This window comes from Lissotriton vulgaris, chromosome 8 (assembly GCF_964263255.1).
Source record: "Lissotriton vulgaris chromosome 8, aLisVul1.2, whole genome shotgun sequence".
Classification (NCBI taxonomy): Eukaryota; Metazoa; Chordata; class Amphibia; order Caudata; family Salamandridae; genus Lissotriton; species Lissotriton vulgaris.
This window is the reverse complement of record NC_141696.1, coordinates 1263421168-1263444193: the sequence shown is the minus strand read 5'-3', so window position 1 is coordinate 1263444193 and position 23026 is coordinate 1263421168. Positions and strand designations below refer to the sequence as shown.

General features: G+C 46.7%; 1 protein-coding gene across 1 annotated transcript in view; it reads right to left on the bottom strand.

The window, feature by feature from the left end:
- ATP8A2 (ATPase phospholipid transporting 8A2) overlaps nt 1-23026 on the bottom strand; it is a 2134099-nt gene that overhangs the window by 1146019 nt on the left and 965054 nt on the right. The window contains exon 24 of the mRNA XM_086935178.1: nt 5928-5992. Coding sequence (XP_086791304.1) covers nt 5928-5992 — 65 coding nt within the window. The remainder of the gene's footprint in view (nt 1-5927; nt 5993-23026) is intronic.

Genomic DNA, 23026 nt, shown 5'->3' with positions numbered 1-23026 from the left:
GAAAGCTCTCTACTTTTCTTGATGCGGATTGCGAGTAAGCATGAGCGAATTTTGCGGATCTCGCGTTCGCGAATTTTGCGGATTTGCGGATTCGCAATCCGCAAAATCCGCGAATTCCCGCGAATTTGCGGATTTTTTTTTTTTTGGTGTTCGCCCGTGTTTCTGCCAGTTCGCGAGGGTTTTGTACACTTTCGCAAATTGCGAACTTACCTGTCGGGTCGCAAGTTTCGCGAACTTGTTGTTTCTACGTGTCCAGCCTGTTTGGGACACTCTTCTTCATCACTGCCTCTCTCTGTCACCACTGCCACTCTCTGACTACTCATGCCACCCTCTGGCCCACCCATGCCACCCTCTGTTTCATCACCACACCCTCTGGTTGTCCAGTGTACATTATTTTCGGCAAAGCAAAGCACACCTTCCCTGCCTCAAGTGACCTGAATTAATTTGGGGCTGATTCATGTGTCACAGAATATTTTTTTAGCTGGCACCTGCTTCCTTAGTGCGCCCTGATTAGTGATCTTTTGCACTTGCTAAGTGCTTTCATTGTTGCAAAATTAGTTACAACACCTGCCCTGCCCCAACTGACAATAATGAATTAGGGGCTGATTAATGGATTTTAACTTCCAGCCTGGCTCCTGCTTGTCTCCCTTAGCTGTAATTCAGGACCTTTGTGGCATATGTGTAACTATTCTGAGGTTCAGAGCAGGGTCACATACTAGTTTCAACTGGCAACTGAACTCTGGAGGGGCCCCTCAGGAAGCACTCCAGGAAATGGCTACTAATGATGAGCCTGAACTTTTGAACCTGGTAAGTAGTTACTTTCAGTTTTGCTAAAATCGTATTTCTGCAATTTTGCACTTATTCGCGGGGCGCGAACTCACGCGAACAGTGCGAGCAGTGCGAGCAAAATCCGCTGCTCGCGGATTTGCGGATTTTGCGGGAAATTCGCAAATCTCGCGGATTGCGGATTTCCCGAAAATCCGCAAAATCCGCGAGCGGAACGGATTTTCCGCCCACGCCTAATTGCGAGGGTTGTTGTGTTACCCTCTGGTGGATTTCAAAAATAGTATTAAAAACGTAAAAAACCCTTGTATAACCTCTAAATTACACAAGGACAGCTGCGAGTTAACAAGGAAAATAAAGTGTTTCTCCAAGATGAAAAGTTGTTTACAGGATATTTTTCCTTTAGTCATCAATGAAATAAACACTTTAGTAACCAATATACATGAGTTGTGAACAAATTACACAACGAGCAATGCTATTTATTATGACCGGCACAATGCACTCTCGATTTGTATACCTGTTTGCCCAGCAAGTATACCAGACTTTATATCCACACAGAGAAAAATATATGAAGGGTACAAGAAAGTTCCTCAAAACAGTAGTGTCCTCAACCAACAACCCAATTTCGTGCAGGCATTTACTGGTAGTTGATGGTTGATTTTTTAATTTATGTATTAGTACAAATTTGATAGATATACATAAAAGAATAATATAAACACACACAGGCTCATTGCACAAGGCAACCACTACATTAATAAAACATATTGTGGAATGCCCGTTATTTCACATGTTGCAAGCAAATTGTTGTATAAAAGCAAGTTAAACAATAAACACCATAAAAGAAGCATTTTAGGGCGGCTGCAACCTTGGTCAAGATGTGCCTATAGTCGGCGCTCACCAAATGATGTAAATTGCAATTAAATCCACAAACATGCCATAGCAGGCCAAGTTTATCTGAATATCAGTTGTGAAACAAAAGTTTCAAGCATCGTTACAGGAGTAAATACCAGATTTTAAGAACATAGGCTTCATTAAAGTGTGTCTTGCATGAAGAAACTATGGGCAGCGGCAGCATACAACTGGCTCTAAACTAATGTGGCATGGTGGGTAAATAGAAGCAATTGATTTGGATACACACTGAGCATTTATACCCTTTCTGAAGTGCAAGTTTATCCAACTTAATGCGACACAGTAAAATGTCACATTCCCGTAGTGTAGACTCTAGAACCAAAACTCCTGTGAAGCATAAGACTAACGAAGATAGTTTTCTTCTGTGCAGTAGCGAGGAAATGCAGTTGCTGCCAACCGAAGAGGCGTGCCCTTTCCATACCCCATGATTGTAAGCTCAGCCCAGGAACATCCAGACAGTAATGTATCCCAGGCTAATGTAGTAACCTCGCAGCTGTAGAGCCAGGTTGCCACATTGATCACAAAGTACGAGTTACTTACCTTCGGTAACGATGTATCTGGTAGAGATGATTCTAGCCGCAGATTCCTTCACGTAGAATTATCCCCAGGCGTGAGACTGGATCCGGAAACTTTTTGCCACAGCATCCCTGCGCGCTGGGGTCAGGGTAGCATCATGTAAATACGCCCAGGAGTCGTCCGCGTACATGACGTCAGCCAGGTCACATAAGACCCGCCCCAGCGCGCCTAAGTCAGTTTTATTTCCACACCACAACGTGGAGCCACCAGATAAAAAACTGTGGGAGCATGGGAACAGTGTGCAAAGAGCAGAAAAATTGGAAAAGAAATGGTGACTAACAACACGACTAGGAGCAGTGTCAAAACTGCAGAATCCAAGGCAGGGAAAGGAGAAAGAACAAAGCAGAGCCCTGAGCAGCCACCCTGCCAGTACATAGACAGCCTTCCGCCTGAGACAAGGAACATGCGTAAAAGCCATGATACATGTAACAGGCCCACCACCCCCATCCAGAAACAAGGAAGGGGAGCCAGTCCCAAGATAGACAGGAACACAACCTCCAAGCCACCCCAGGATAGAGGGCAACCACCCCGAGGCACAAGGGCAAGGCCTGGCCAGATGACCCCTATTCAGAGGTTAGCAGAGGGGCCAGGACCTTCAGCAGCAAGAGGAAGGGAGTGAGGGAAGGACAGAGATTGAAGGCAACCCCCCCCCCCCCGAACCTGGAGTAGCCAGAGCAGCGGGGCACAGGAGCACCATAACTCCATCCTCCAAGGAACCAAGAGGAGGAATAAACCGCAACCAGACGGAGCCACCTGTCAATAGCAAAAGAAGGTACTCACAGGAGACACAGCCCCCCACTGGGAGGCGAGTACCAAAGACCAAACCAAGGGTCGTGCAGAACGGGGTGGAAGGGCGGGCTGTGAAGGAATCTGCGGCTAGAATCCTCTCTACCAGATACATCGTTACCGAAGGTAAGTAACTCGTACATCTGATAGCGACTACTACTGATTCCTTAAATCTGGATGGTTTCGTGGCGTTTTGTGGGGAGAGGGGGCTGGCGATCAATGCCCTTAAGACCAAATTCATGATTCTCAGCCCCCCACCCACGACTCGCCCAAACCCAACCATAGGTACAACGAGGTTAGAGAGGGTTCACACATTTGAGTATCTGAGGGTGACCATCAACCAAAATATGACCTGGGACACTCATCGAATAAAGGCTAATCTTAAACTGGTGCAGTCAATGGGTGGTATTTCTAGGATAATAAAAAGATTAACTTTTAAACCACTAGGTCCACTGCTCGAAATCTACAAAATGCAGGCGAGGGGGGCAGTTACACATGGTGGGGAACTCTGGGGGCACACACCCGGTCCAAACTTGTTGATCACAGAAAACAAGTTCATTAGGCATTTGGTAGCCTTACCCTCAAGCACCCCGCTTTTACCCCTTAGATTTGACCTGGGCCTGAGATCGATTGAAGAAGAACTAGGTCTAAAGCCACTAACATTCTGGCGACGACTCTGGGCTACTCCAGAGCTCCTGAATTACAGGATGGAGCTGAAAGAGATTTTAAGTCTACCAAATACTGCGAAAATACCCTGGTTAAAATACATTAAAAAAGTCATGTGAAAGTCTGGGAAGGCCTGAACTATGGCTAGACCCTGAAAACGCTTGTAGTAAGGTCTCACGCAAATGCTTAGCAAAGGATTATTATGATTCAAAACTAAACACCTTACTAGGGAAAACACGGTTAGGGTCTTTAACATACTCATTTATCCAATCTAAAGACTTCTACCATCTGGAACAGGTCCTTGATGGAATCTGCCCTGTCCTTATCAGAAAGTTATTTTTGCAGTGGAGGTATGGCACTCTTCCCCTCAGAGCATTCACAAGTACCTGGTCTCAGCCTTCATCCACTAAACAATGCCCGGCATGCTCATATCAGTTGGAAAGTAAATTACATGTCCTATTATTATGTAATGCCTACTTAAAATCTAGAAAGTACTGGCTTGTCCCCCTTCTCAAAAATCTGGGCTTCAGGCAGTGCGTTCCAGCCTTTAGAATACTCAAGACGGACTTAGCACCTCCGATTGTATTTGCAGTAGCTAAGTTCCTAACAGCGATCTGGCACAAGCGCACTCGTCACATCCTGAACTCTAATACGGATGCGGCACAGGCACTACAATAATCTAATGCACAGACAACCACAATCTAGAAGGGAGCGTAACTGATTTTATCAATCATAACAAATGTGATTTTTAAAAGTATATAGCAGTCTGTTTCTTATCTTGCACTAGCACTTTGAATTTGTAAAATAAGACGATAATCATGATGATTTTATTCCTGTCTTTCGGATTATGTACTGTTCTTGAGTGTTTTTTAATTGTGATCTTTTATGATCCAAGCGATCGAAATAAAGAAAGAATTGATTGATTGATTCCTTAAATGCAAGGCCAATAAGGAATCGGTATTAAGGAATTAGTGTTTACCGATTCCTTATTACCGATTCCTTCCCTACACCCCACATGGCTAAATACCGGTCGGTAGCAGCGCCTTGAGACCCTACGGGTATGTAGTGCGCTCTATAAATGTCATTGATTGATTGATTGATTGATTGAAATTTACCGAATTTCACCGTTACCGACCGGTATTTGCCCACCTACATCTGGCCCTATATTCGACCAGTGAGGATTGTTACTGATTGCAACCTTGAATACTCTACCATCACTTTCGCTCTACCTGTTTATCTTCTTTTCTTTTGTACCTTTATTTAAAAAGAAGAAAAAAGAAAAGTTGCTTTTAGCTCCTGGTCGAGTCCTGTTCTTAGCCCTGTGTCGTGACTCAGAAGCAGGAAGCTACAGTTGCAAGGTGAGTGAATACGACACCGTCTAGTTCTCATATTTTGTTTTTTTCGGGATTCTGAGCCCAGTTGATATCGAATGACGGTTGGGAGTGTAATAAGGTGAGACGCAATTCCAGATATCCCCCGACAGTTTTAAAGTATTCTGAGGAACCCTTTCAAAGGATGCCCATACTCGACAGCCCACGCTTGCTATGAGCGTATGTCACCTCCAAGCGAAATTCCGCCGTGGAATTAAAGTATGTCATGCAGACACTTGATATCAGACTAAGTCGAGAGGGTGCAATTTACAGCGTGACCTGCTGATGCTCTCTCGCGCTCGCGGATTGCACCAGCAGCAACGTAAACCGCTCTGACCTCTTTTCCTCCGCCGTCTTCCTCCCTCCGGAGCGATCTGCTCATTAAAAGATAGCGCGTGCGGTTCATTCATGGAGGGCCAATCACCGGATCTGACGTGCCACCGCGAGCCCCCCTCCGGCTGGGAGGAAGCTCGGTTCAAGCAGACCCTTATATAACGAGCCACTGTGGACCACACCGCGCCCCCGGCCCAGCACAGGGTTCAGGCCCGTGGAAGGAACACGTTTAGAGCATCACGTGAATAACACACTCGGATCACACCTCAGACCCAGGAGCTCAGCTTCCCAGCATGTTTCAGTTTTGTAAAGCTTGTCTGTTTTCATTACTGTAACCTCAACCAATCTGTGCAGCAAATTATAATGCACTTGACATTTACAAAAACGTTGCTTATATATTCTATTTTTTCAATTTAACCCTGTAGCTGCAGAATGCAATAGGGGCATTAAAGGTCAGAAGAACATAGTTTGCGAACAGCATAATGATGGAAACAGAATACTTACATCCAGCGAGTCTTCGTTCACCATGATGAGAGACATGTTCTGTGACACGAGCTTGCAAGAGTATCCTGCCAAAGATAAGAGACGTGTCACCAGCTGTCAGCATCAGTGAACATCACACTGCACACACAGCCACTCTGGCAATTATCAAGTGAGGCTTGCAGGGCGCATCCCTGGCTCCCTGTTAAAGCAGAGGCCACTTACCTGCATGATGGCGAGTCCAGGAAACTCATGCAACAGAACATACAGCAACAAATAGTTCATGCACCATTTAAATAGAGCTATCAATGCCTGGAAATAAAATTACTAAATTATGTTAGCTGTTTCCAGAGCGGATAAAAGTCTCCCTCGTTCAGGAAGCACTTCTATTACAGCCTGTCATCATTCTGATGAGGAAGTATTGGCTAGTTTTCGGTGTTCTTTTTTCTGGCTGTCAAAAGAGACAGCAGTTCACAAAGACTATCTGAATATGGCAGGCGGTTTCCCAGTCCTTGAAGTCACAGAGATCACACAGCAATATTGTAGCGGACACAGGGGCGGCTCGTCCGATAAGGCGGAGAAGCATCGCCCCACTGGTCTGCAAGCAGTGTACAAAGGGAAAACTAAAAAGAAAATAACTCATGTTATTATAATTTTAGTTCTCCTTCGTGCTCGGGTGCGGGCGGATGGACCGGGCTGGTCAGTGGAGCGGGCAGAGGAGGAGTGTAAAGCACACTATAAAGTGCGCATAGCGTTTTGACCGGCCTAAAATGGCCAGTCAAACCGTCATGCGCACTTTGCATCTTCCCCACCAGGCGGCATTACACAGCCTGGTGAGGAACATGCAAAGCCTCCAATCCGATCCACGGGGCTCAGACCAATGACAATGATGATTAAGGCAGTGTTGTGATTGGACAGGGGATTATGAGAGGCTGGGAGCTTCCTGTTGCAGCACAGAGGAGATGGAGCAGAGGGGGCACCCAGGTAAGTCTGTTTAATTTTAATTTGTTTTATTCTCCCCTCCTCTACCCCCAGGGTCGGATTGGTAAGGCAGGCAATGGCAGAGTGGCCGGTATCGAAGTTCCAGCTGTGGGCTGCTTTTTTGTCAAGCCTGAGGGCCGATTTGGGCTGTGTCTGGTTTGCTCAGATGTCGCCAGCAGCCCAATCGGGCCCTGAGTGGCCTTTCTGGAGGCAGATGAGCGTCCATTACCTCCCTTTTATCAACTGGCAATGGTATCACTGCCTTTCTCTAGCTGGGCAGGCCAATTAATGTGTGCATACTGCGTGGGGGCTGGGGACCTGAGCAGAAAAGGCCTCACTTGTTTTCAGGTGTTTATAACAGTTCGCTGAAGCAGGGTTTTGAGGAAAGGCAATATGCAAATGTGGGATACTTTTTTTGTCGTACCTCGGGCCGATTTCTAATCCCAATCCAACCCTGGCTCCACCCCCTCCCCAACTGCCCCCCCCCCACCACCCACACTTAGTAGGGGCCACTAATGAGAGGACATAATCAGTGTTGCCTCAAACCAGGGCATCAGGTACTCAGTTTGTAATGCAAATCTGCCCTCCCAACCCTCCCTGATCTTCTGTAATAGCTCTTTTCAGCAGTCGATGCCTTCCTAAAAGGAAGTGTGGCACAGATGGAAACTAGACAAAGAGTAACATGGGTATCACAGCTGCATCAAAGATAAAGAGCCCGATGTATGATTACACTGGTCACAAAAACTGGTTGCCATTTGTGACCAGTATTTTTGCAACAAAGGTGTACATTTGCAAACCAACTTGTGTAGTAGTACCACGGTTTGTAAAATTATGAAGCGGAAGGGGTCACAATCCAGCCTACCTTATTAATATTCATTAGGTAGGTCAGACATTGCAAATCACTTTGACTGGCCACAATCACAGGGACGGTGGCCTGCAAGGGTCAGCAGGTCACCATGTCTGTGCATTTCAATAAAGTAGTATTTTATTTTGAAAGCATCCCATTTTCCTTAAGCGAAACTGGCTGCTTTTACAAAAGAAATCTTTTTCAAAATGCTTCACTGAGAGCAGGCACTGGTCTTCTGGACCACTACCTACTTCCCATTAAATTGTTTTTCAAATTCACAAATGGGAGGGGGTCCAAAGGGTCTCCCTTCTCTTTCTTTGCAAACTCCAGCTTTGAGATCAGTAACTCTTCAATGGTTTGTAACCGCATTTGCGATTACAAACAATTGAGAAGCGGATACCGATTCTGTATTTGGAAGAGAAGCCCATAACAAGCCCTTCCAAATAACAAATTGGTATCCATTCGCAATGCCATCTATTTTGTAGCTGCAGACCCTCTTATTTTGCGTTTATGAGCCTTTGTGTCCTCAAAATAGGTTACTACATCCGGCCCAAAATGTCCATCTGGAGTTGTCTTTCAAAAGAATACTAGGAAAAGTAAGACATAATAAAAAGAAACCACACAACCGAACAAACAATAGAATGCAAAAGAAATGCACTTACAACACAGGGCACCAACGGTGCACACAATGTACCACTGCACAGGTAGTGCAATCTGAGCTGTTTGCAATTGCTTTAAGAACATGGAGGATTGCAATCCTCCCCTCAAAACCAAAATTCCTAATATACAGATTACAATCTCTAGCTGATTACGACGAATAGGAAAATTGCACTACACAAAACGTAAAATGATTTAAACTGTGTAGTAAGTAAAGAAGACTCAGTCACTGTGAATTTGAATGCAATTGTGTTCACAACGCAAGTTATGTGGGCTGGAAACCTTGAACGGAGGTGGAGCGTAGATGCTGCAGCACTCTGTATCAGTACCTCTGGAATCCTTAAGCTGGATGGGGCCTTCCACGCTGACCAAGTCAAAAGCACCAGCAAGGGAGGTCACCAGAGCTGCAGCAGGTCACACGGCTTTGTCCCAGCCTTGATGAAATGGGGAGCATGCCGCTTTATATTTTGGGAATCAAAACAAGGTCCATGGAGGTATGTTGTTCATGAAGTAAAATTCAGGAAATGGCATCATATATATGAAAACATTCCTCTCTCACCGGACTACTTTGACATTCCTCTTTCATCTGACTGTTTTGACGATGCTTACTGTCTTGCCACTAAGATCACTGCTACCATCCTTTATACATCTCCTGTCCTGCATTTCTAGATGACATCAGAATACTTGTCACATCTTCGATCTTCTTTCACAAACCAGCCTCCTTGGATAGTGCGCCCAGATTGCCTCTCAGGTGGGAAGGCAGCAATGGAAAGAGCTGCAGGTAACCGTGACCTTTGTACGCATAATGTGCAACTCCATGGCGTCTTATGTCAACCAAATCACTTGTTGTGGAAAGCTTTACAGTTAAGGTAAATTACAAGGTGTGATAAGCAAACAATTAGAATTAAAACTCTACTTCTCTCTTCCTGAAAGGCTCCATGAGCTAGCCATCGGGAGTAATGTTTAGCCATTTGGTAACAATGTAAATGTCGATCAACTACAGTACATTATGTGCTTTATGACGGATATATTTGGCACATTTCTCTCCTCTCATACTAGAAGGTAAAAAAATAGACCACCACAAATTTGCTTTATTTGTGCTACAGCACCATGACATCTGTGAAGACATGCCACTGCCACAAAAAGCTTGGTAGAAGCATTTTAAATAGGATGGTGGGGATATTAAATGCTATTACTGACCCCATATTTATTTATTTATTTTGAAAGTTTTATATAGCGCGGACAAGATCCTTGCAGATATCAGAGCGCTTTACAAAGAGAAGTACATGAGGGAGCATGGTTAAACAGATAAATCAATAGTTCAATTAGTACAAATAGGTGGCAACTAAGCCCAACATGATTACAAAGTAGTACAAATAGATGGCTACAAAGCCAAACATGTGAGTAATAGGTCAGTTAATACAAATAATCATAAGGGTCAAACATGTAGTATAGGTCGGTGCAGAGTATTAACAGTGATCAAGATAGTAGTTCAGGTGTATTTAGCCATCAGGATAGCTTTTACTTCATTTTTAAAGAGTGTGGTGGAAGAGATAAGCCTGGTTTCGGGCGGGAGAGAGTTCCAGATCCTAGGCGCCATTCCCGAGAAGGAGCGCTTATATGTTTTTTACTTCCGGAATCTTCGAGGTTTCAACAGAAGATTGTTAGTGCCTCTGGTGTTTCTAGCTCCTCCAGAGATTGTCAGTTTCTGAGCGAGTAAATTGCCAGTGGCATAATTTAGTCACAATGTATGTGGTATAAATGACAAATTAATGGATATAAGCTGAAGTAGAATTGATATTAAGTGTAGGACTCCAGTCTTGCACTGACACAGGAACATATTAGCATTTGTGAAAATGAGCTAGAAAGCAACAGAATCGCACGAGGAGTATTACTAAACAGACTTAAAGCCACTTAAGACAAACATGTTTTTAATAGAATCAAATGACAAAATTCCACCAGACTCTATTAGATTGCTAAAAAGCTGATTTGCCACATAAAAGAGTTGTCCCTCATGATAAAATATGAAAAAAGGCTTAAAGAATCTGGCATTTATTGAGACTTGAGCACAGGCACCACTTGTGCTCAAGCGTCCACCTGACCACTTCATCACTGCCAAAATGCCATAGTCACCACAGTCCTAATGTAGGAGCCAGTCAGTCACAATAGGGTATTAGCAGGACAATGGTGAACATAATGGCAGTGTGGATGTCCCATTATAACTAGGCTCTAGCGAAGTTTTCTTTACATCTGCGTAATATTGCATAATTTCGAATGAAATGAAATTCCTGAAATTATACTATTATGTCCAATGTCGCGTAATTACGCAGCAAAAGTTTAGTTTGAGAGCCTAGAAACAACACAAACGACCAAAACATGAGCTGCTGTTTGCAGCAGTTGTGTTTTTGCCTGTTTTTTTTTTTTTTTAGCAAGAAAAGCGCCCTCATGTCCAAAATGGACAAAAGGAGGCAATTTGCACTAAAATATAACGCCAAACTGCCAGTTTTGCATGTTGCATAATTTTCGTAAATTTTTATATAATTATGAAAAGTAAATGACACAAATTACACACATCACTAATTTTAGTGACTATGAAGCGCCTAATACACAAACTCATGACCTGCAACCCACTTCTTTTGTTTTTAATTTTTTTTTTAATCAAGGAGTGATAGTTAATTTACATCGTTCACCAAAAATACACATGTAGAGGAGGCATGATTTAAAAAAGAAAGGAGGGAAGATAAATTATAAACATTTAAAGAACCATTCTACGTTCATAAATACAAAAAAAGAAAGAAAACAGTAAATGTAACCGATGAAAAGAGATTACTCGTTCCTGTAGAAAATCATTCAGAATCCCTTAAAAATATGTCTGATCACACCATCTTACTCAGGCATAAGTACTACCAGGGCGTCTTTCACCGGTTCCCAAGGTTTCCTTAGCTTAAGGTGATTTGGATGAAAGCTCCAGACCACAAAGAGCTATTCGCTCCCGCCACCAAGCTAGGGGATCCAGGGCCTCCTTCTGCAACCACGAGCGAGCAATCAGGAGTCTTGCAGCGGTAACAGCAAAAAAGAAGACCCCGCCCACCTTTTTTGGGTCAGGAGTAATATTAGTCTTACAGAAATAATTAATCAGTGCAAACACTGTCAAAACTGAGAGACAGGGCCATAAGTTGCAAAGATATGCATTGTATCCGCTTCCAGCATACCACACCTAAAACACGCAGTTTTTCTGCATATCACACTTGTACAGCTTAAACGGTGTATAATAAGTGTCTTTTTTTAATTTCAAAGTATTTAATTAATTTTTTTTACATATAGTTATCCTCACTTTACCATTACAGGGTAACATCCCAAACTGGCTGTCCTTGCCAATGATACAGGTAAGTGGTATACATGTTTGGCTGTCCCCTTTCCACTGTCTTCCTAGAAGAATTTTAGTGGATGAAAGGGGAAAGAAAGAGAATAGAAGAGAGAAGGGAGGAGATAGTACACAAGAAGATCTCTACACTCGTGGGTCTGTTCTGGCATGTGGGGAAGTGCTTTGTGGGCAGGCGCCCTTCTACAGCTGAGTTCATGGTAAGGATTAAAAAAAATGTTGCTTTCAGTCGCAAAATATGGAGGGCATTCTGCGGCAACATATTAGTGTATTATATCTTGGATACAGAAACTATATCTCGGATACAGAAACATTGCACTGCAACCGCCGTGCCCAATTGGAAGAAAGCCACTCAAATATTTTGTTACCAGTGCTCAACTGTTGTCCCACAATCGAATAGAATGTGTGTACAGAGCCACGTTTCTTGATTCTAACAAAACTCTTCAAGAACTCACTATGGTTCATAGCGATGTCACAATCAGGGAGCTGCTGCACAAAAGTATGCAGTTGCAAGTAGCAGAAGGTCCCATTCTTGGGAAGTCTGAAATCCCTACTCAGAGCCTGGGAAGATTCAAGAATTTCATTCTTAAAGAACTGACCCAAACAGTAGATTTGAGCTTTGCTCCAGTAACTAAAACAAGCATTTGCAATGCAATAGGTCTTGCGTTAATTAAGATTGAGCTATTGGCATTGCTAAATCTTACAACACCAATTGCAATAAAAGTCAATAAATTGTAGGCCAAAAAAATGTGTATTTATTTTTGTAGCAATGGTGGCATGCTGCGCTTTAGATGAATATGTTTAAAAGTAAAGTGCGCCATACTGCGATTGCTACAATAGTTGTTGTGGATGCATTCACAATTGATGTGTGCACTGATGGCTGATGGTGTGTGTGCCTGGTGGAAGCGTGCACTGACGGCTGGTGGTGTGTGTGTGCATGGTGAAAGCGTGCACTGACGGCTGGTGGTGTGTGTGTGCCTGGTGAAAGCGTGCACTGACGTCTGGTGATGTGTGTCTGGTGGAAGCGTGCACGGACGGCTGGTGGTGTTTGTGCCCGGTGAAAGCGTGCACTGACGGCTGGTGGTGTTTGTGCCCGGTGAAAGCATGCACTGACGACTGATGGTGTCTGTGCCTGGTGAAAGTGTGCACTGACGGTGTGTGTGTGGTTGTATGTGTGGTTGTGTGTGTGTGTGGTTGTGTGTTTGTGGTTGTGTGTGTAGTTTTGTGGTTGTGTGTGTGGTTGTTGTGTGTGCGGTTGTGGTTGTGTCATTATGGTTGTGTGTGTGTGTGGTTGTATGTGTGTAGTTGTGTGTGTGTGTGGTTGTGTGTGTGGTTGTGTGTGTGTGGTTGTGGAAATGGTCTTGTAACGCGCAACTAAGCCCGGAGGCATCAAGGCACCTAAAGAAAAGAATCAACATAAACCAGATAACAAGCACTACAATGGAAATGGAAATGGTCTTGTAACGCGCAACTAAGCCCGGAGGCTTGTTTGTGTGTGGTTGTGTGTGTGGGTGTGGTTGTGTGTGTTGTTTTGTGGTTGTTGTGTGTGTGGTTGTGGTTGTGTGTGTGGTTGTGTCATTATGGTTGTGTGTGTGTGTGTGGTTGTGTGTGTGCTGGTGGTTGTGTGTGTGCTGGTGGTTGTGTGTGTGCTAGTAGTTGTGTGTGTGCTAGTGGTTGTGTGGTTGTGTGGTTGTGTGTGTGGTTGTGTGTGTGGTTGTGTGTGTGGTTGTGTGTGTGGTTGTGTGTGTGGTTGTGTGTGTGGTTGTGCGTGTGGTTGTGTGTGTGGTTGTGCGTGTGGTTGTGTGTGTGGTTGTGTGTGTGTGGTTGGGTGTGTGTGTGTGTGTGGCCCTGCTTACCTTTTGAACGTGCACACCTGGCACAGGATGAAAATGCCCCAAGACAAGGCTGGGGGTGTTTAAAAGCACGGCCCTAGGAATAGCAGGCTTCAGGCGTTAGTAGAGTTTGCCAACCTACCACCCAACCCTGAAAATGTTATCTTTTCATACTCTTCATAGCGCGTGCGTAATAGGTGTTTGCGGAAATCAAATTTCAAAAGAAATATATCAAAACAAGATTTGCTATGCAAAGCAGGTACCTGTAATCTGCACTGACACGAAACGCCACGACTTGCTTCCTGCTGCTTGTGTTTCAGCAGCTGTGGTGTTTTTTTAGCTGATAAAATAGCTGAGCGCGGAGCGTCGGCTACAGAGATGTGTGGGATCCAAACTTCACAGATTTAGATCTTGGCAGGGCACATTCGGGATCTCATCCTTCAGGTGACCGCTCAGCCAAATAACTTGCAGTATAAAAAGCTATATCAGACTTGTTCTTCACGTACTCCTAGATTTCGAGGTTTAAGTCATATAAACAGAGCAAGGAGTAGTGAATCGATATTGAATGTTTAACTGGTGTGCTTGCCGTACAAACTTCCAACACCCGCCAATTGAAAAATCTCACACAGACGTTTTATTGGAAATTAAACATATATATTTTGTAATTGTTTAAAGTTCCTCTTGATGGCCGAAGCCAGAGGCCACGATTGTTCGGCCCATCTTGAATGAATAGCAACACGTGAAACAAACAACGGACGAATGACTCTCAATCCAAACAAAAACTTGTTGCACCTGGCGAAACTCATTAGCGCCTGATTGTGCACATCAACAACTTAACTCACGAGAAACGATGAGAAAGGGCATGCACACAATTTTACAACAAGAGAGGGTGGATAAAGTGAAGAAGAAGGTGAAGGACGTGGAGAAGTCCAAGGAGTTCGTCCAGAAGGCGGAGGCGAAAAGCATCAACCTCATTCAAAAGTGGGAGGAGAAGTCGCCGGAATTCATCAGTAACTTCCTGGAGATGTTTGGACCTGAAGGGGCCTTGAAACACATGTTTAAGGAGGGAAAAGACCATATGCTCCAAGCAATCAGCCCCAAACAGAGTCCAAGCAGCAGCCCTGTACGGGAGCGCTCCCCCTCGCCCGCCTTCCGCTGGCCATTTACCAACAAGATGTCCCAATCCTCCTCACCCATCAACCTTCCTTGGTCCAAAGGGGCGGCTGTTTACGACATCAGCGAGGATGGAGAGGACTAAGCTGCCGGAGTCCTCAGCCTTCACTCGGTGGGGCATTTTATACGGCTAATACTAGCAGATGGCGCCAGAAGCTGAGAGTTTACAGCAGAAAATTCTGACATGCCTGTTTTTCCGAGTTATTTCCTTGTGCAGCAAGTGTCAGGTTGGGGGCCACAGTTCGGAAAATACTTCATACTCCCTTAAAAGATGAACGTATGTGATTACTAGTGCTGGCAAAACAGTCCACGCCGGAACTGTGCATCTGGTAAGCAACAATGTTGGGTGTCACGAGCAGCATGTTGGGTCCACTGCTTTAGGATATTGTCATTCATTGTGAGCCATAACCTGGTAACAACGGAGCTCCTCGGGGTGCTGAGTACTGTCAGAGGATGCGTGAGGTATAGGACAATTACATTTTCTCGACAAGTCATTACGGTGACCAATTGAAAATGGAACAAGTGGCACTGAAAGTGATCGCGAAAGCGATCACTATTGTAAAAAAGAAACAAAAAACACGGTCGCGAGTGGTGCGCGCTCGCGCACCACTGAGAGCCATATGTCTTCAATTATCGCGCCCGTGTCTGGGCACGATAGTTGAAGACATATGGGCTTTGGTGCGTGTAACAGACACCAATAGGCCGTGGGCGGAGCAATGCGCCCGCCTTTGGCCTATTGCGTGCTCTGTTACAAAAACCCATGCAAGCAAAGCCCAATAGCGGAACCCAAAAGGAATCGTACAGGCACGAGCATGTGCTTACTAACAATAACCTCAGTTTTATCTATATTCAGCTTGTATCAGGAGAACTGACCGAAAGCTGAGGCTGCCTGTTCAATTGCAAGCAGCGCACACACTGGGGATGATGTGAGTACAGCGATGTCATGTGCATAGGCCAGAACTTTGATCTCAAAATGGTGCAGTCTCAATGAAGGGACTGAGCAGTCTTCTTTAGCACACAAATACAGGGATCCATATATAAAGTGAATAAGAGCGGAGAAAGAGGACACCCATGCCTAGTTCCCTGGCCAATACGGATAGGCTCCGAGAGCATACCCATGAATGAGACCCAGGCAGTAAAGGATGAATACAAGGACTTGCTCCTGGTGATAAAGTCAGACGTCAGTCCCATACGTGACATGACTGTCCAAAGGTACCGCCAGGAGACCCTGTTGAATGCTTTTCAGCATCCAATAGGATCAACCCAGCAGACGGATGTAGTTCCCCTGCCACATTCAGGGCAGTTATGACACAGTTAATATGGGCAGTGGTGTCATGTGAAGGAACAAATCCGTGTTGCATACAGTCAATTAGATCAGTGATGACATCGGCAAGTCGGTTCAATAGAATCCGAGATAAATTTGTTTTTATTTGCAATTTATCAGAGAAATAGGATGGTATGAACCGCAGTTCAGATGATCTTTATTCCTTTTTACGAAGAAGGAAATACACGTCTTCCTCCATGAGGGAGGTGCTGACTTTGAGAAAGCTGATTAATTTAACATCTCAGTAAATAATGGAACAATAATATCCTTAGATTGTTTATATAACTCAGTCGAGATTGCATCTAGCCCCACCTCTTTGCCACTAGCCAGTTGCATGACAGCTATCCAGGATGATTTAAGCCTGCTCAATCCCAGGGGCTGCAGAAAAGAGTCTACCACCTCCTGAGTGGCCAGACAATCTTCCCTATATAATGTTATGTTATACTGTATTTCTAAAGCGCACAGCTACTCAGAGTGTCCCGGCGCTGCTACCCTGAAACCCCCACCAACCAGCTAAGCAGGAAGAGCCTCTAAAAGAATGGGCTCAGAACAATAGTGTTTTTAAGTTCTTTTTGAAGACAGCCAGATCAGAAACCCTCCTGAGAGCAAGAGGAAGCTCATTCCAGGCTAGGCCTGCTTTATGGGTGAAGGAGCAGCCACCTAACCTCTGGCGCAAAAAACGCGGGTTCTGGATAAGGAGTTGGTCCGAAGACGGCAGAGTCCTGGAAGGGATATAGAAAGCAAAGTGCTTCTGCAGATAGAGTGGGCCCAATCCATACAAGGCCCGTTGGACAATGGCCAGCATTTTGAATTTCAAACGGGCCTCAACTGGGAGCCAATGAAGGTGGCGGAGATGGACCAGCACACTCTGCCTGGAAGAAAGACCCAGTAGGAGCCAGCCAGCCGCGTTTTGGACTACCTGTAGCTTTTTTATCAGATAGCCTGAACATCCAACTAAAAGCAAGTTGGAATAATCCAGCCGAGAAAGGACCAATGCCCGGACTACTGTTTCTCTGGCCTCCGCAGGCAGAAGGGGGAGGAATTTTCGCAGGGTTTTAAGTATGCCAAAACAAGTCCCTGTAAGTTTTTTGACATGCGTCGCAAAATTCAAATTTTCCTCAAACCAAACTGTAGGAGAGTAGGGTCTGCAATCCTATGATCACCCAGATTTTTTGCTTCTGTTTCACTGGTTTACGACTTTCTCTGGCTGTGGGCCTGCCAATCAGACCCACAGCCTGGCTGTTCTCTTTCTAAATTACGATATGTACCCTAGGTGCATTTACCAATTGGTACTGGGCCACCTTATCAGACCCTGTAACTCAGGGCATAGGTGTACCCAGGGCCGCCAGGGGCTGCAGCATGTATTATGCCACCCCTGGCTGGCCTCCTAAATTTGACACAACTGGCTGCATGACAGCTGGGGCAAAGTCGTGTAGTCACCCTTTGCTTTAGGTATAGTAGCCCTATATCTAACCATACAATGGACACCCGAGTTCCTATCAGTCACTCCTATGGCAGGCCTTGACAATCCTGAAGGCAGAGTGCGTGGGCTCGTGTGAACTAGGTTCTGGCCCGAGCCGAGCCCGGTTGCAGCTTGCGGAATCAAGACCCAATGGCTGTTCCATGATAACGCGTACCACATCGGTAACTTCGGTGTCGCGTTATCAAGGCATGTCGAGTAAGGTGTCATACGAATCGGGATGCTGCCCCCTCACCAATTCTGGCGACGAGGTTAGCATTCCGCCCTTCTAGAGGGACACGACATGTACGTAACTGTGAACCCCGGTTAAAGTTAACTAAAGCCTCAGCTCCACAAAATGGATGCTGCCACCACAGACACGAGTCTGACCCCCCTGCTGCTGGGAGTCCTTCCAGCGAGGAGAGCTTGGACAAAGGGTTTCCTGTCGAGGGCGGTGTTCGCACCGTCCCAGACAGGGTTTGTGTATTCTGGGTAGGTAGGGCTTTTGCGAGAAGGTGACTGCGGAGTGGCACCCCGGTGCTCACTACGCATCTGCCGGTCAGAACCAGTTCCAGGGGCGCCAGCCCTGGCCTGGGGAAAGTCCGGCAGGGGAGAGGAGTGCAACTACCCCCCTTCCTGGTCCCACCCTTAGGGCAGGACCTAGTCATGTACCCACCCCTTTCTTTAGGATAAAGACGGGAGCGGGGACCCTTCCAAATTAGATCATCTTTGAATCAAGAACTACTTTCTACGAAAGGACATTCAAGACTCTTCTCAAGATTTCTCCCTTGTGACTAAGGAGTAGTCACCCTGCATCAGCGGGCACCATCTAAGAACTCTGCGGTTTGCTGTAAGTCCTTCCTCAAGGAATCAGACGGCCCAGCTCGACGAGAACCGGCTTCCCTGGCACCTCTGACCTCTACCCACGTCATCAGCTCAGCTGTGATCTGTGGGTGCGACGAGACCTCGAGGGACCGGCCATCATCAAAACCTGCACGCTTTCTTAACCAGCACGACCATCGAAGTAATTCTCTGGTGAGTGCTCTGGGGTCCGAGAAGCCCCGACCCTGAGCCGCTCCAGCACCGAAGTGCAGTCTCCCAGCATCTCCACGATCTGCGTGGGGCCCTTCTGCTCGCTGCTCAGCCCGTTGTCTGGTCACTAGCCGCTGGCTTGTGCCCTTCTGTGACGACATCCGACAATCAACACTGCTGGTCTGGTTGCTCCAGACTGGCCCTTGCTTCCATCTTTGCGAGAAGCACCCCGGACCCTCCTGGTCCACTCAAGACGCCATCTTAGGCCCTCCACGTGGCCCTGAGATCTGCCAAGGCTTGTTGCCCCATCCTGGGCCCAGCGACGCCGACAGCATCATCCTTCGTGGGACAGCTCGCACCTCCATCCTGGTCGCCGACAACGCCTCCTGGTCCGTGAGACTGCAGAGCCTAGCGTCGCCCACTCACCTGGTCGAGGTGACGGCCAACCGGTGCCTTCCTGGTACCCTCTGACTACTGGCTAGTAGTACGAACTTGGTCCCCTCTGCTTTCAGGTATCATCAATCTCTGATCCAGGCTTGGATCTCTACGAACTATTCATCACTGGTCGCCGGCCAGCAACTCCTTTTCTTCCGGCTCCTGGCTCGTCAGCGAAGACCCCGACGCCTGTAAGACTTGTGCAGCCGCAGCCCTCGTGGCTAGGTAACTCGGCATTTCGGTGCCTGCATAGCCTCTTTACTCTAGGGTCCCGAGTCCCTCGCTTCCGACTTGCCTTATCGGGTCCGCCCGAGACCTTAACCTTTCCGTGTCCTCGGACACTTGTTTTAATTGTGCACTTGAAGTATTTTCCTAAGAGATTTGGTTTGTGCTTAGTACCCTGTCCTCATAAAGAGTACAGGGCTGTTGTGATTCTTAATAAATATACTGTTTATTTTCATAACACTGGTGTGGTGTCCTTTCACTTGGTGTTCAAGGGGTATGTGATGGTATAACAGCTGGCTTAACACGCCCTCTCGAGTCTTTAGCCTTAGACTGCTCGTATCCACGCTACTAGGATAGCTGGTCTATAGGTTGACTTACAACCAATCATCATAAGGGACGTTTGGAACGATACATAGCGGTCGCTAGAATAGCGAACGCTGCATATCGGGCCAACTTCTCACACAAACCCCCACATTTTTTGCAAGGCCCTTGTCTGATTGAGGGGGCGGATAGTCCGGAGGCCACAGTCTGGCTCTAAAACCTGCAGGAAACGCTCCAAACAGGAGCACCTCCGATTTCTCCTCGTTGCACTTAAGTTGTGCATTGGCCAGCCAGCGAAACACCGCAGAAAGGCAGCGCTGAGCCGTGTTGACCGAGTCCTCGCCCCTTCTCCAGGTGAACAATAACTGCGTGTCGTCCGCATAGGCCATCACCTTAGCCCCCAATGACTCGGCCAGGTAAACCAGGGGAGTCACAAAGATGTTAAACAAAAGGGGGCTAAGGGAAGAGCCCTGCGGGACACCAGTGGAGAGCGTTGGGAGGGTGACTAGGCAAACGGGGGCAGCCAGACTTGCTGTGACCTATCCTCCAAAAAGGATTGCAACCAGCTCCACGCCGTACCCGCAATGCCGATGTCGGCAAGTCGCTTGAGGAGGAGAGAGTGGGGAACCGTATCGAATGCCACCGAGAGATCCAGCATCACCAAAGCTGCTCTCCCGCCGGCATCCAAACAGTCCCTAATAGCCTCAGCCACCTCCAGCAGTGCCGACTGCGCTATGGGCGGCCCAGAACCCCGATTGCGCAGGATGTAGCGCGCCCGACTTCGCCACATAGTTGGTTAACTGTGAAGTGACCGCCTTTTCGCAAATCTTAGCCAAACTAGGCAGGAGAGAGATGTGTCCAAAATTACCGGGAAGCGAGGGGTCGAGGGTGGGCTTCTTGAGTAAGGGGAGTAAGAGGGCCTGCTTCCAAGCGAGCGGAACAAGCGCCTCGCGAAGCGACTGGTTAATTAGATTATTAACTTCCGGATTGACAGTGTCGGCTAGATCAGCCAGCAACCGAGCCGCGCAAGGATCGTTGGGGGAACCAGATTTCAACGCCCCAAGGATTTTGCGGGAGGCCAAAAGGTCGATGGGGCTAAAGGCCGAGAAGGAATGATCCGGGTCCTTTGCCGCATTAAACCCCCACAGAGGCTGGGAAGGCATCAGGTTTTTTGGGAAAGATTCTTGAATGTCCCTGATTTCCTCCCTAAAGTGATTGGACAAGGTGTTCGCCCAAATGACTGAGGGGGTAGCAACTACCTCCTGTGCACAAGGCGCCACAAAACTCTGCACAATGGCAAAGATTTCCTTCGCATTATTGTTCGCCCTGTCAATGCGCGCGGCAAAATTGGTGCTTTTTGACGAGGAGATGGCTGTATAATACAATTTCTGTTTGTCCCTAAGAGCCAGTTTGGCCATAGGGCAGTAGCCGATGGCCCTCCATATTCTCTCCAGAACCTTACAAGAGTGTTTGAGATCCCTCAACTCTGCGGTAAACCAAGGCTTGAAGGGGGTTTCTCTCCCCAACTTACAGGGGCCAGAGGCCAAAAGGCCCATGACAGCATCACTAATCCAGCTCGAAAATGTGGTAACATTGTCCGATAAAGTACTCCCAAAGGTCGGGCGCGAGGCCACCAGCTTAGTGCTCAGAAGCGCAGCATCAATCTTCCTGGCCTTAGGGGCGCGGTGGCAGGGTGGTGGTTGGCGTTCTCGCTGGGCCGTCCATGAAAAGAATACTGGGAAATGATCTGACCAGGTGACCGGGAGGGGTTTTTGGACCAAAACCGGGAAATTGGAACAAATGAGGTCCAAAGTGTGGCCCCCCTTATGGGTTGGATCACTCACCCATTGGGAGAGCATAGCTAACTGGAGATTATCCCGGAAATCAGCGGCGGCCGGCGACTCTGCCGAGTCTAGATGTAAATTAAGGTCGCCCAGCAGAAGGAAGTTGGAAAACCTTAGGACTCTCTCCGCTATAGTGTCCCCACAAGTGTCCAAAAAGACCCCCGCAGGACCCGGAGGGCGGTATAATAATGAGCCACCCAAGGTGAAATGGGGCGACAGTTGCAGGCTGAAGTCCAAAGCCTCACAGCCTACCCAATTATTGGATGCTTCCCCCTGAAGGACCCAACATTCTCTATACAATATGGCAACACCACCCCCTCTCCCCAATGGGCGGTCAAACCGATGTATTTTGTACCCAGAGGGGGTGGCCAGGGTTACTATAGGATTAGAGAATGTGTCTAACCAGGTCTCCGTAACAAATAGGAGATCAAGCTCAGTATCCAGGACCAAATCGGAAATATCAGCATGATGCCGTTTGAGGGATCTGGAATTAATGAGGCAGGCTTTGAAACTGGCCGGAAGGCGAGGGTCGATGCACCGTGCCTCCGACCGGAGCTGGGTGGAAGGAAGGAAGCCACAGTCTGGACAAGCCAGAACACTCACCGGGTCCGCGGTAAACGTGGGATAGGTGGCGCAGCATGGGCCTCGCAAGGACCTTAGTACCGAGCTGGAATACCGGATACGCGAACCAATGTGGTGAGTGGGACCCAAGCTGGCAGCATGGCTCGCCCTGAGCCCTGCCTTAGCGCTGACGGGCGCAGACGGGCTTGCTTTAGGGGCGCCCACTGCGCCCGCCCGCTGCGCGTGCAGCCAAGGCACATTAAAATAGGCCTGAATAGAACTGTTGAAATACCGCCAATATCTCTGGACCACTGGTCACCACCGACTCAGAAGCATCCCTGATGCCCCGAATCAAATTGAAATTGTTCTTTTCCTTAAATTGAAAGGCTAGTAACTGCCCCTTCTTTTAACTGTTTTCAAAACCGCCTTGCACAATATTTAGAGCAAGCCCTATCCTATTATCAGTTTCTATAACTTTGTATGAGTGTCAGTTGCTGACAAATACTTAGAGAATTCTCTGAGCATCTAGAGAACCCTTGATAATGTGAATATTCCTACTCAAGTTGAATAAACTGCTCCCGCAAACAAAGGCAAACTCCTTTTTACCCCTGCATATAACCTGACTCGGCACCTTGAGACCCTAACTGGTGAGCAGTCACGCTTTACAAGAAACCTGATTGATTGACTGGACTTGTGGTCTGATGCCAAATAAAGACTTTCAGGGCATCCCCGACAAAAGTAGTGCTCACAGTTGCCAATACACCACCCATCATCAACTGAACAGGCATAGAATAACTAAAGAGATCTATAAGGTTTGTTTTCACATCCACAACTGACACGAGTGAACGTAGTTCAATGCACCAACGACTGAACGTGAAAGACCGGTTATTGTAGCCCCGCCGGACCCCACCCAATACATACTTGAAGTGGCGTCAATGCTTTTGGGTTACTAACAGGGAGCAGTGATACTCCAAGCGATCGTTCATGAATGATTTGCACACTTAAGTTCTCTTTTAACAGAATATGCATTTAAGCATTTTATAGTTATTT